This window comes from Phycomyces blakesleeanus, assembly GCF_001638985.1.
Source record: "Phycomyces blakesleeanus NRRL 1555(-) unplaced genomic scaffold PHYBLscaffold_5, whole genome shotgun sequence".
NCBI classification, from domain to species: Eukaryota; Fungi; Mucoromycota; class Mucoromycetes; order Mucorales; family Phycomycetaceae; genus Phycomyces; species Phycomyces blakesleeanus.
The window spans coordinates 1,469,579-1,483,625 of record NW_017265138.1 but is presented as its reverse complement, the minus strand read 5'-3'; the positions used below and the strand labels follow the sequence as shown (position 1 = coordinate 1,483,625).

General features: G+C 35.2%; 1 protein-coding gene across 1 annotated transcript; it reads right to left on the bottom strand.

Annotated features, from left to right (window-relative positions):
• Window positions 1-2,989: 2,989 nt before the first annotated feature.
• PHYBLDRAFT_180257 (hypothetical protein) lies at window positions 2,990-5,753 on the bottom strand (the record flags this gene model as incomplete). Its single annotated transcript, XM_018438286.1, has 10 exons — window positions 2,990-3,399; window positions 3,472-3,549; window positions 3,649-3,725; window positions 3,790-3,900; window positions 4,018-4,194; window positions 4,307-4,441; window positions 4,547-4,735; window positions 4,832-4,972; window positions 5,109-5,216; window positions 5,418-5,753. 10 exons carry the CDS (start codon window positions 5,751-5,753, stop codon window positions 3,282-3,284), a joined length of 1,470 nt encoding a protein of 489 aa, XP_018294999.1. The 3' UTR covers window positions 2,990-3,281.
• Between the last annotated feature and the right edge of the window lie 8,294 nt (window positions 5,754-14,047).

Sequence of the window (14,047 nt, the reverse complement as noted above, 5' to 3'; positions counted from 1 at the left end):
CCCGCCAAAGATACCACGTTGTCGTCCTCGTCGTCACCACCGTCATTATCATCATTATCATTATCGTCAGCATCATCATCCAAATCTACCTCTACACTAGTGTCGAACCTACAGGCTTCCAAAAGCACCCCACTACAATCTAGAATCGAATTATCCCACGAATTAAAGCAAAAACACCGAGTGCCTGATGAAATCACACCCTTTTCTCCGTCCCTACACGATCTCTCTGTAATCAAGGCTCCTAGACCCGACATGAACCGACGAATGTTCTTGAAACCCTCGACGCCACCTCAAACCCCATCATCACCAATTAGTAACATCCTCAAAGCTAGGATGAAGTCCAAAGGAAAAGAGAAAGAGAAAGAAAGAGAGAAAGAAAAGGAACAGGAACAGGAACAGGAAAGCGAAAGAGAAAGAGAAAGAGAAAGAGAAAGAGAAAGGGAGCTTGCTTCTCAAAAAATGTCAATTGAATTCAGTCGATCAAATAGTAGACTTTCTGGATCCTCAGCCTACTCAATTGCTTCTTCTATAGAAGAAGAGGCATCTCTCAAGACTATTTCTTATGTACAAATTAACACTCACCAGCCGTCTATGGCACTTCCATCTCTCCGTGCAACCAAATTAGAGGCAGTTGAAAAAACAGTTCATCCGGATACCTCTGGAGAGGAAAGAGTAGGAGAAGATGAGTATGAAGCAGCACCAGCATCAGCAGCATCAGCAGCAACTGTAACAGTTTCGGTAGCAAGCTCAGCTGCAGAAAATGGAGAAGAGGGAGTGGAAGAGGAGGGAGAAGTGGAAGTAGAGGAAGAATTTTCTTACCCCGCACAAAAGGCAACCATGGTTGAGCGTACTACCGGTCGACATGGTATTGCAAATGCTCTCAGCATGTCCTCCAAATCATCCATGCGCACAAGAACCAGTAGTCTTCCGAAGCAACTATTTATGCCAGGCTCAAATACGGCCACACCCACGCTCACACCAACGCCGGGACCCGAACAATTGTCGGAATCCTTCCAGAACCTGTCTTCATCTGTACCAATGTCCGAAATCAGTATTCCTACCGATGATCGAGAAACGGTACCGATGCGACGGGCCTTGACCCAGCCCCCGCCTTTCAACCCAAAAGAACAAGCCGAGTCTGGCTTGGTAGTGAGTCTTTCGCGGCCTTTTATGCTCCAACAGACCTCTGGGATCGGAAGTATTCGTAAAAAGGCAAATCGACTGTCACGCTCGAGTATGGATGGTATGGCACGTAAAGACAAAGGAACATCGAACTTTGGTTTGCTTATGAAAGATCTCATGACGCCACGTCCGTCTCACAACGACACTTCTTATGAATATTCTAACCAAACAGCTTCGAACAACGGAATGTTCAATTCTGATGAAAATACTCAGCAAAACCAGCATCAGTATCAGCAACAACAACATCATCATCATCAGCATCAGCAGCAGCAACAACAACAGCAAGGAGGAGGAATAGGAGATAATCGAGTTGGCAATCATCCTTTCGGTCGTCCACCAGAAGAAGCAGCCGGTGGTGATACCCTTTTAGAGAAAAGCAAACACTTGAGGCTTATTCTTTTACTTGAGCAAAGTATGATTGATGGCGGGTACATAACAAGTCGTCTTTATGTTCCAAAAAACTTGTGGTGAGTAGATATATGCAGTTACAAAAGTACAAGCAGACAAAGACACATACGTATATATATATATATATATATATATATATATATATATTCTTCATTTGGCTAAATAATATAAATACTATATCAAGGAATCAATCAAACGTTAAACTTGCTTCAGTGGATGTCAAATCAGCAGCTTGTGAATCTCTTTTCTCACACCTTGTACGACTTGACAAGTGGAAGAAACTCGACGATGTATCTGGAAGTATAAAAGTCTTGGATGTGCTCTTGGAATCTATCGAGGGGTTACAAACGAATCTTTCCAAGAAACTTAAACGAGATAGTGTAAACTCGACAAATTCAAACGGAACAAACAATAGCAGTAGCAGCAACAGCAGCAGCAGCAACGGTAGCAACAGCAATAGTAGCAATGGCAATGGCAATGGAAACGGCAACGGCAACGGCAATGGCAGTGTGTTCAGCGGTATTAGCGGACACTCTTACAGTGGATCATCGGGGAAAGAATCTGTGGGATCTGCAGGAATGAGTACCTTTGTTAGTGCTCATGAGACTACTTCGTCAAAGAAAACTCAATCATTCTTATCATGGGGAACAAAAATATCGAAATCTGTCGAACGAATGAATGCCTTTAGTCTGACGAAATAGTATGTATTCACTAGCCTCAATAACGTTCTTTTGTGGAGAAAGACAAAAGAAGAAGTTTCCCAGTTTATGTGTATGTGTGTGTAACGTTTTGTGTGTATGTGTTTTTTATGCTTTATAGTGAAGATCAGTACCGAAATTATATTGAAAGCTTACAAAGGTTGTTTGACAAAGTTCACATATTGGGTAAGTTATACATTGATACTTACATATATAATTTTGTGTGCTTGTGTGTCCTGACTTGTATTTTTGTATTTGATTTCTTTATTTCTTGTAGAGCATTGGCTGTTACATTTTGGCAGCTATCAAACAAAATCCAATGATTCTAAAAATGAACTTGCAATGCACAGGTTAAATAAGATCTGCGATCTTATCTGTATAGTCATTGGAGGGTTTGTTGTGAATGATGTAACGATCCTGTTGGGAAAATGGCTGAAGAGAGGAGCATCTTGGGTAAATGAATGAACCCAACATCTTCCAATTCAACCTTGAATGACTTGGTAGTACAAGCCAAAAAGAAAAAGAAAGAAAGAAAAATCTCGTCCTCATCCTCGCCCTCGTCCTCGTCCTCGTCCTCCTCTTTACCTTCACCATTACCTTCACCTTCCATTCTTCTCGTCTAATTATTAATTACTCTCCCCCTTATTATTCGTACTCTTTATATATACATATATACATATATTATTTATTTATTTATTTTTACTTTTTATTTTATTTTATTTATTATTTGTGCTTAAAACTTACTTAAGCCAATCGCTTTTTTTTTCTCTCTCTCTCTTTCTTTTATATCTACAATTTCTTATTACTATTGTCATTGTTATAGCTTTCACATATCATTTAAATACACCTAATCATACCACTATAAAATAATAATATGAATAATATGAATTAAAAAAAAACTCCCCAAAAAGAAGAGATTAAGAAAATAAAGAAGAACCACACAATATATGTCATTTGAATCGAATTGAATAGAGTAGAGTAGAGTGGTGATAATCACATTGACTGTGTCCAGGCATTTTGTCCAGCACGGTACTTTGGTGGTGGGCGGATATAAGGTGCTACTATATCAGTAGACTCGTTGATTGGAAATACGACACCCAGTTCCCAGTTACTTTTTTTTAGTTTGGTTAAATAGATATTCATTTTAGTTTGGTATAAATTTTCGCATACATATATATCTTACCTCATTCTTATCCTTGGTCGTTTAGATATCTTGTTGAATGATGTCTTTCCCCAAGCAGACACTGTTGCATTATGACTCCTACAAGTACAATTTTGTTCAGAGGTGTATACATGCACACAGACAGAAAGGTAGACAGACATCCCCTTACTAACTAAATGAATTTAATAAAACTCTTACCCGCAATAAATCCAGCCATCCACCTTGTTTTTTTGTGTGCGCTCAGGTTTCCCATGTGGTAAAGTAGCAATGATGTACTAGAAGCAGTTATACAATATAAGTCTTTTAATCATAGTATATTTCTTTATACATAGGATTTACCTTGCTGTGCATCAGTGTCCCATCTCTATAGCTAATCGCATCACACATAATTTGTTTAGGAAAAGTCGATTTGTTCCATGTGTCAGTGTTTAAGCAAATTGTGGAAGCTCCCTTTTGAACATTTAATAATTTTATACCAGAATAATAAATACATCAATCAAAATTTAAAGGTTTAGATTTTCTTTAGAATCATTCTTGAAACATTATATATATATATATTAAACTTACGGATGGTCCTAATCGGCTGGAATCAACTGTATTGCGACTTGGATAAACTATACTTATTGGTGGCAGCTCCTTGTTCCTATTACTGGGCCTGACACCATCCACAAACTGGTCTAATCCACAGAATGATGCATAGAGTTCGTGAAGGTATGATGTATTAAGTGAACCGAGGGAGGAGGTCTATTTCAAAATAAAAAATAAATTAAAGTAAAAGTTCCATGTAAGCAACAAATACACACATTAGATCGACAGTAAAATTCTCTGCCATTACTATTATTATTAGTATCATTACCTGCATTTCAACCATTGGTAATCTATCCGGATCAGATGCTCCAATATCTTTTACGATTTTGGCTAATCTAGTATGGCCATATTTATTGTAGTTATTTCCTTCAAATGTACCAGACACAGAGGCTACTATATGAGCCTATAGAAATAAAAAGATGAAATATTATAATAAGTTACAATTGATCGGTAAAAAGGTAGTGCTTTCTGTATGTTTCTGAGTATTTGTGTCTGTTTAGATATTTACTTTTGCTTTACTAAAGTCATAATCCAGGAATGCCTCTTTTACTGATGCTGGGACCCGTACACGATCAAGGAAGTCACACAGATCTTTAGCAAACGTAGGAAGTTCGGATACAGCTTTTAATTTCTTGGATAGTTTTGGGAAGTCTTGAATAAATACTACATTTTCAATATCTTCATAGTCATAACGTTCCTTTTATAGAGATATATGAAATAAAGCATTGTACTTGTTAATTACGGGTCATCAACTGATACTTCTTCTGTTTTTTCTTCTTTGATTACTACTAACCATGTTAGCTGATCCAATAACAACACGTAAAGATTCATCACGGAACAAGAGCATGAGTTTTGGATGAAATACACCATATGTATCATCAAGCATCGGTGGCTGAATGAGAAGTCTGTTAGGACCTATTTGGCTTCGAATGGCCTAAAGAAATAAAAAACCACACATACATTATAGGTTACTATATGTCTTTGACTCTCTTTTATTATTATCTGAAAAAAGAGTTAATTAAAGATTTACTAAATCTCATTAAAGTCAGATTTTTGGATTTATTTCTTACAGGACGTCCATGGAGTACAATACACATATTTATGCTACTCGGGAATTGCTCTTCAATCCATTCCATACTGCATACAAATGCTGTTACCAACGCCTTTCTTAATGTTGACTATATGGGAAGGTTTTTTTTTTGGAGATATTAACTTTCCTGTTGACCACTGGCATTACCAGCAATAAATTCTCTCTCTCTCTCTCTCTCTCTCTCTCTCTCTCTCTCCATTTCTTTATATATATGTATATATTCCTTTTTTATTTTGTTATATTTTAGAGGGAAGGGGGCTTCTCTTCTGCTCATTCTTGCCTTTTCAACAATGTCTTGAAAGCGAATGAATTGGGTCCCAACAAACCCAGAAACATGTGTCAATTTGACAACACCATCCCAGTAGCGAATGGGTAATGTGTTATATGATCTCTTTCTACTAGATTCAGCCGAATTATCGAAAAATGCACGTTTTCGTGGTGGGTTGAGCGTCAAGGTAAGCATCTCTCTGGCTGTCAGTTGGTCGGGCGTCTTTCCAAGTGACGCCGCAATCGCTTCAATCATATCATTGCGTTCTCTCTCTTCCTCATTTATACTCTCAAGAAAAGATTTTTCTGAAAGAGCACAGGCATTATCAAACTCATTATCTTCATTATCGCTGTTCATTGCTTTTCTTTAATAGTAATAATAATAATTATAAAAAAGATAGGAATAGGTCCTTAACTGCATTACACAAGATTTTCTTTTTAAAAAGTGCAAGATCCAAGTCACAACAATAACCAACGTTGTCTTTTTTTTTTTAAAAAAAAAAAAAAAGGGTCGGCCAATCGTTGCCAGATTTCGATTACTTTAAGAATGAGGTAGCTCATTAGCTTCTTTATATTTCTTGAAGTCTCATAATTATTTCTATTCACCAATTGGCACCGAAGCAGAAGAAGAGAGTGAAATTGTGAAATTGTTAACGGTCATACGGCTTGAATCCTACGTTTTTCTTTCTTTCTTTCTCCTAAGGTGATTTATATAGACATCTAAAAGTAACTGATAAAAAGCAACAATTTACAAACCTATACGAATTTAATGGTCACCATAATTTCAATATTCTGCTAAATCACAAGTACAATCTCTTTGACTGTCTTAGCATAGCTTTCCTACTTTCATTAAAAGAAAACATAGCGATCAAAATGAAAAACCACTTTTTGTTATTAGACATATATAAATGATAATAATAAATGCTCTATTATTTCTGTGTTTCTTTCCCACCGATTTGGGTAGTTATTGGCTTTAAAAGAAATGAGAACAGCGTTAGGCATTTCTATGGCTGTTAAAAAGGAAAGAACTTTAAAACCAACGTCAGAATACACGATTCCGATTAAAATAAGGACAACCTTGAGGATGTAATGGAAGTTGTATTAAACTACTTTTTTATTCTTTTTATTCTATTGAACAGGGAGGCAAAATGACTACTATCACTCACGCTATATATGGCTATTATTCTCTTTCTCAAAACAAAATTTATCATAAGACGAGCATTATAACCGTTTTGATTGATTGATTTTTTTTTAATATAATGCACAAGGAAGATTTCTGGCTTATTCCTTCTGAGGCTTCTGAGGTATTCGGGATAAATACTAGGGTTATTATCTCAACAATGGAAAAGTGGATAGCATGAGAACATTGCTTTATTAAGAGTCAAAATAATAATAAGATATATATACATGCATATATATCATCAATGTACGTGCACCTCTTATCAGTGATTTCTTACTTATCACTCAGGCAGTCCCATCGTTACATACCGCATTGTGAATCCTGAGCCATCACACTAAACTATGTTTCTTAATTTGTCATCTACTCAATTGACATGAGTCTCAGTCCCATCGTAACAATTGTTGTTACCATCTTTTAGTCGAAGATAGTTTGAGAGCTGTAATACTCAAACCTACTACTGAATTACTTGAAAGAGAAAACAAGATGGTCAAGTACTGTTTGCCTTACAAACGATAATATTCTTTAATGCTAATCTCAGATGCTTGTCAGATGTACATGGTTTCTTTTGTACAATCTCCACAACATGTCTCTGTGCTCCGGGCACCCTCAGACTTTTTTTAGGGGATTTTTTACTTTCGCAATAATGATAGTAATAATAATGATAAAAAAAAACGAGCAATATAATATAACAACATTTCCAGCATTCGCTTTTATTTCGACTTTTATCCCGCATTTAGACCTTTAGCTAAAAGCGATGCTCCCAGCAGCTCATTTTATTTTATCTAATTAGAAAAACAGGATGAAGTTAGAGATCATGTCATACAGCTTATAACTTTCGTCACGTATTCTTTAACTTACTTGTTTTTCATTAAAATAAAATATAAGGCCTATACTACTTGGTAATTGTGTACGGCACACAATTAACAGTAGGAAAAAGTCATATAGAACTTTATAGGCCAATGGCCCCTCCCCCCGAGGGGAGGGGGGAGCAAAGCTCCTAGTCTAATGAGAAAAACAGGATGAAGTTAGAGATCATGTCATACAACTTATAACTTTTGTCACGTATTCTCTAACTTACTTGTTTCTTAATAAAATAAAATATAAGGCCTATACTACTTGGTAATTGTGTGCCGTACACAATTAACAGTAGGAAAATTCATATAGAACTTTATAGGCCAATGGCCCCTCCCCCCGAGGGGAGGGGGGAGCAAAGCTCCTAATATATATAATAACACATTTTGGTTAAAATATATAAGAGTTGTTTTTTTTTTGGCTATGCTTATAACTAATTATAACTCTAGCTATGACTCTGATCCGGATTTTGCTAGTAAAGTTAGTTGTCAGTAATGTTAGTTGTTCATAATGTTAGTTGTTCAAAAAGTTAATTGTTTGTAGTTAGTTGTGAGTAAGGTTAGTTCCCGTTGCTTGTTAGTTCCCGTTGCTTGTTAGTGTCTGTTGCTTGTTAGTATGTTAGTATGTTGCTTCTGTTGCTTCCTGTTGCCAACTCCTCGCCTTATTCTTCATAATCATCTTTATATTCTTCATCTTCACTATATTCTTCTTCATCTTCTTCTTCATAATCATCATCATCATCATCATCTTCGTCTTCATCTTCTTCTTCATCTTCTTCTTCATCATCATCATCGTCTTCTTCATAATCACCGTCATCCTCGTCTTCTTCTTCTTCTTTTTCTTCTTCATTATCTTCTTCTTCGTCATCATCACCATCTTCTTCTTCTTCATCATCTTCTTCTCCGTCATCATCATCATCTTCTTCTTCTTCATCTTCATCTTCTTCTTCATCTTCATCATCATCATCATCTTCTTCTTCATCTTCATCATCATCTTCTTCTTCTTCATATTCTTCTTCTTCTTCTTCATCATCATCTTCTTCTTCTTCTTCATATTCTTCTTCACTTTCTTCTTCATCATCTTCTTCTTCATCATCTTCTTCTTCTTCTTCACTTTCTTCTTCTTCACTTTCTTCTTCTTCACTTTCTTCTTCTTCTTCACTTTCTTCTTCTTCATCATCACTTTCTTCTTCTTCATCATCACTTTCTTCTTCTTCATCACTTTCTTCTTCATAATCATCATCTTCTTCATCTCTTCTTCTTTCTATCTCTCTTCTTCTTTCTTCTTCTCTTCTTCTTTCTTCTTCTCTTCTTCTTTCTTCGTCTCTTCTTTCTGCTTCTCTTCTTCTTCTTTCTGCTTCTCTTCTTCTTACTGCTTCTACATATCTTCTTTCTGCTTTTCTTCTTCTTTCTGCTTCTCTTGGGTCTATATCCCTTCTTCTTCGTACTTCTTCTTCTATTCTCATTTTCTTTTGCTTGATAAAATGAGCTGTAGCTTTGTGCTCCAGCTCATTTTCTTTCTCCAATCGTCGCTTAAGCCCCTTGGGCAGGTCTGGTGCTATATGTATATTATTGATTAATATTATATTGTTTATCTACTATTATATAGAGACATGACTTACCAATTATTTTCACTTTTTTGATCTTTCGATCAAAAACTTTGGCTAGATTAGTTTTGGCTAATCTAACCAGAAATGTGTGTCTCAACAGCTTTGGGACATGCTTGTGAATGGCCTTTGGACCAAACACAAACAAGCCGTTGAAGGACACTTTTTTTCGGGTGCTGATGCTGCTGCTGCTGCTGCTGGTAGTGTTGCTGTACATTGGAGTAAACTAATGAAAAAGCGCAAAGAAGAAAAATAATACCGTGAGAGTGTTTCTTTTTTTTTAAACGCGTTATAATCTTTGGGCCACACATTTTGAGACGCGTTCTTTTTCTAAGGCGCAAGTTATGGCCTTTGGGCCACACACTTTGTAACGCCATCCTTTTTTTTATTTTGACATGAGCCAATCATTTGCAATTTTGAATACACGTGTCTGCAACAGAGTACTTGAGTGGGGGCAAAGTGACTAGTAAGAGACTTTATTATTAGGAAAAGCTTTCAAGCTGTATAGTGTCTAGAGTCGAGTTGCTGGCTTCTTTACTGCCAACTACTATTTACTTTTTTTATTTTTCTCTCTCCTTCTACAAGTTTCAATCTCCTAATGTCGCTGCTTTTCTCTTCCAAATGGCGATTGTCACCAATTACACCCGCCGTCTCAAGTTCCCAAGATTAAGATAAAGGGAAAAAAATTGTGATTACTTGAATACTCCCCTTGAAGAAATTCATTTAGGTTCGAGGTTAAAGTACATAGACAAACCCCATTTGTACAAATTTTTATTCCATTAAAAAAAATTAATGAAGGATTTTAAATTTTGATATATAAAGTGTATATAGTTAAGATTCACAATTGTCTAATCATATAATGGTAGACAGTTGAAAATATTTGATATGGACAGACGAAAAGATGAAAAAAAAGGCAAAAAAAAAAGCAGAATTTTAGGTCATAGGGGATACTCAGCCATGTTTTTCGAACAAAATCTTATGCGAGTCTTAGCCAATGATATTATTTTGTAGTTAAGGACACCAAAAGACAAAGTACAAAGTTCCTACAAAATTCGTAGATTTTTATAGCATTTATAGAATAAGCTTTTGCACATTCTGATTTCGTCTTTGAGCCTATACGCACTTAGACTCTCGAAGAAGTCAAGTGTTCTTTCCTTTGACTCAAAATCTGGCAATATATTGTCAACCTTGTGTATGTATTTATAGGACTTAAGGTTTTGTTCAAGCTCCTTCATGGCAGCTATCTGCTCCAACTTTACATTAACTTCCTTTTCGATTACTTCTAGATTATCTTTAATAAGCTCATCTGTACTTGCTGATAAAGGCTTTACCAGTCGTTTTTTTTCTTAATGATAAATTCACTGACTTTATGCAATTTATTTAAGACATCGATTATTTGTTGTTTTATACTGTATTTTAGTATGTGAAATAGAGAGAAAGAAGTGTTATATTAATTTATTGATAATATACCCTATGATTCATTAAGTGGAAAGATAAAAACATTATCATATTACATATAAAAAAGTAACAATTCAGCCGGTCAGAGAGCCGTACATATTTCCATCAAATTTTGATCGAAATTTGATCTTTCAAAAAGACGTTCAAACTTTTATCATCACTATTACAATTTTAACCCAATAATATTGCTTTCTATGTTTAAAATGCGATCTATCTATCAGGCTGAATACCCCAATTATAAAACATATAAATATCAGTAGATAGTTTCATGTAGAAAAACAATCGAATTCGATTATTCTTTACTTTTCTTTTTGAAATACAATAACCTACACAAGTTCTCACAAATTCTTTTGTCTAAATTTTATTTGTTTTACTTCCTCCCCACAGCACACAAAAATAAAGTCAAACCATCATTGGAACTTGGTAAGTCCTGTCTCTATATAATAATAGATAAACAACATAATATTAATCAATAATATACCTATAGCACCAGACCAGCCCAAGGGGCTTAAGCAGCAATTAGAGAAAGAGGGGGGACTCGGAAGAAATGCTTCCAAGTCCCCGGACTATATTCTCAAGAAACAGAGAATATTATAAAAAAGAGAAAAGAAGTAGAAGGAGAAGGAGAAGCGAGAAGAGAAGCATGAAGAGGGAGAGAAAGGAGGAGATGATGGTGATGATAAATATGCTGAAGAAGCGGAAGAAAATCAGAACGAATATAAAGATTAAGAAGATGAGAAGAAGGAAGAAGAAGATGAAGAAGATGAAGAAGATGAAGAAGATGAAGAAGATGAAGAAGATGAAGAAGATGAAGAAGATGAAGAAGATGAAGAAGATGAAGAAGATGAAGAAGATGAAGAAGATGAAGAAGATGAAGAAGATGAAGAAGATGATGAATATGAAGATGATGAAGAAGACGATGAATATGAAGATGATGAAGGAGAAGATGATGATGATGAATATGAAGACGAAGAAGAAGAAGAAGAAGAAGATGAAGGATATGAAGAAGAGTTGGCAACAGGAAGCAACAGAAGCAACATACTAACATACTAACAAGCAATGGGAACTAACCTTACTCACAACTAACTACAAACAATTAACTTTTTGAACAACTAACATTATGAACAACTAACATTACTAACAACTAACTTTACTAGCAAAATCCGGATCAGAGTCATAGCTAGAGTTAGAATTAGAGTCATAGCTAAAGCTAGAATAAGAGTTATAGCTAGAGTTACAATTAGTTATAAGCATAGCCAAAAAAAATCAACTCTTATATATTTTAACCAAAATGTGTTATTATATATATTAGGAGCTTTGCTCCCCCCTCCTCTCAGAGGGTGACCCCATTGGCCTATGTTAAGTTCTATATGACTTTTCCCTACTGTTAATTGTGTGCCGTACACAATTACCAAGTAGTATAGGCCTTATATTTTATTTTATTAAGAAACAAGTAAGTTAGAGAATACGTGACAAAAGTTATAAGCTGTATGACATGATCTCTAACTTCATCCTGTTTTTCTAATTAGATAAAATAAAATGAGCTGCTGGGAGCGTGTCTTTTAGCTAAAGGTCTAAATGCGGGATAAAAGTCGAAATAAAAGCGAATGCTGGAAATGTTGTTATATTATATTGCTCGTTTTTTTTTATCATTATGATTACTATCATTATTGCGAAAGTAAAAAATCCCCTAAAAAAAGTCTGAGGGTGCCCGGAGCACAGAGACATGTTGTGGAGATGGTACAAAAGAAACCATGTACATCTGACAAGCATCTGAGATTAGCATTAAAGAATATTATCGTTTGTAAGGCAAACAGTACTTGACCATCTTGTTTTCTCTTTCAAGTAATTCAGTAGTAGGTTTGAGTATTACAGCTCTCAAACTATCTTCGACTAAAAGATGGTAACAACAATTGTTACGATGGGACTGAGACTCAAGTCAATTGAGTAGATGAAATAAATAAAAAAAACATAATTTAGAGAAATGACACAAGATTCACAATTTGGTGCTTAATGATGATGTTGTCTGAATGATAAGAAAAGAAAACTGACGAGAGGTGTACGTACATTGATAATATATCTTATTATTAATATTATTTATATGGTCCGTATCGTATTTTACAATAATAATGAAAATGACTTGCTCAGTTATTGGATTATACTCCATAGTAATGAGTCCACAAATGACCAATGAAGCACAAGAAAAAAGTGAACTTAACAAGCTGATATAACGATGATGATTTTACAGTAAGCCATTAGAAGGGAGATGTATGAGAGAGAAGAAGAAGGCATATAGTTTGGCTAGATGTGTTGAGCTTTTTTTTGTGGTCGATCATTACCAAAGGATCAAAGGTAGTTAGCAATAGAGATAAGTAGAGTCAGTACTCGTTATAGTAATAATTTAGCAGGGAAAAGACGGGGAGGAAATAGCTAAGCTTTAGAAACCTGGTAATGTTATGGACGGTTACGCAAGTAAAGCTACTATAGTATCATTCTTTTCAACAATTTGCTCTTTTTTGGAGGGATGTATTGTTAATACTGTGTGGATTTCCCCATTGGTAGTTCGGTTAATTTAAACCATATAAATATAAATTGAAGTTTCTGTATAATGTGGTGTAATCATTAATAGGTTTTGTAGTATAAACACTACAATTAAGTGAAATAAAAAGCAACAGCCAAACACTGATTCCTTCTTGCTGATGAACCAGGCAAGTTAACAATCTCTGCAACTTCTACGCACCAGGCGCATATATACTACGCACTTATACAGTGTAAGCCAGCCAACCGACCATTAAACAGCAGTGATTCAAATTGAATATATATAAAACCTATTTTTTGACTCTCTTTAATAATCAACACACTCTTACAGTATCTACTTTTTCTAATATTGAGATACTTTTCCATAAACAATCCCGAATACCTCAGGGCATGTATACCACAAACTGCATAATGTATTTTAAATAGCCGTCTAGTAAGGCGCGGCGGTCCAATAAATAAATAAATAATACCGACAAAAAAGAAAGAAAAAAAAGTATCAATGGTGCTTTTAAGAAATGATATATCTCCTTATTATTATTATTATTAGAGACTTAATGAATCTTAGCTATACACCCTTTATATACCAAGATTTAAAATCCTTAACCAGTTTGTCTGATTGGAATAAAAATTTGTACAAATGGGGTTTGTCTATGTACTTTAACCTCGAACCTAAATGAATTTCTTCAAGGGGAGTATTCAAGTAATCACAATTTTTTTCCCTTTATCTTAATCTTGGGAACTTGAGACGGCGGGTGTAATTGGTGACAATCGCCATTTGGAAGAGAAAAGCAGCGACATTAGGAGATTGAAACTTGTAGAAGGAGAGAGAAAAATAAAAAAAGTAAATAGTAGTTGGCAGTAAAGAAGCCAGCAACTCGACTCTAGACACTATACAGCTTGAAAGCTTTTCCTAATAATAAAGTCTCTTACTAGTCACTTTGCCCCCACTCAAGTACTCTGTTGCAGACACGTGTATTCAAAATTGCAAATGATTGGCTCATGTCAAAATAAAAAAAAG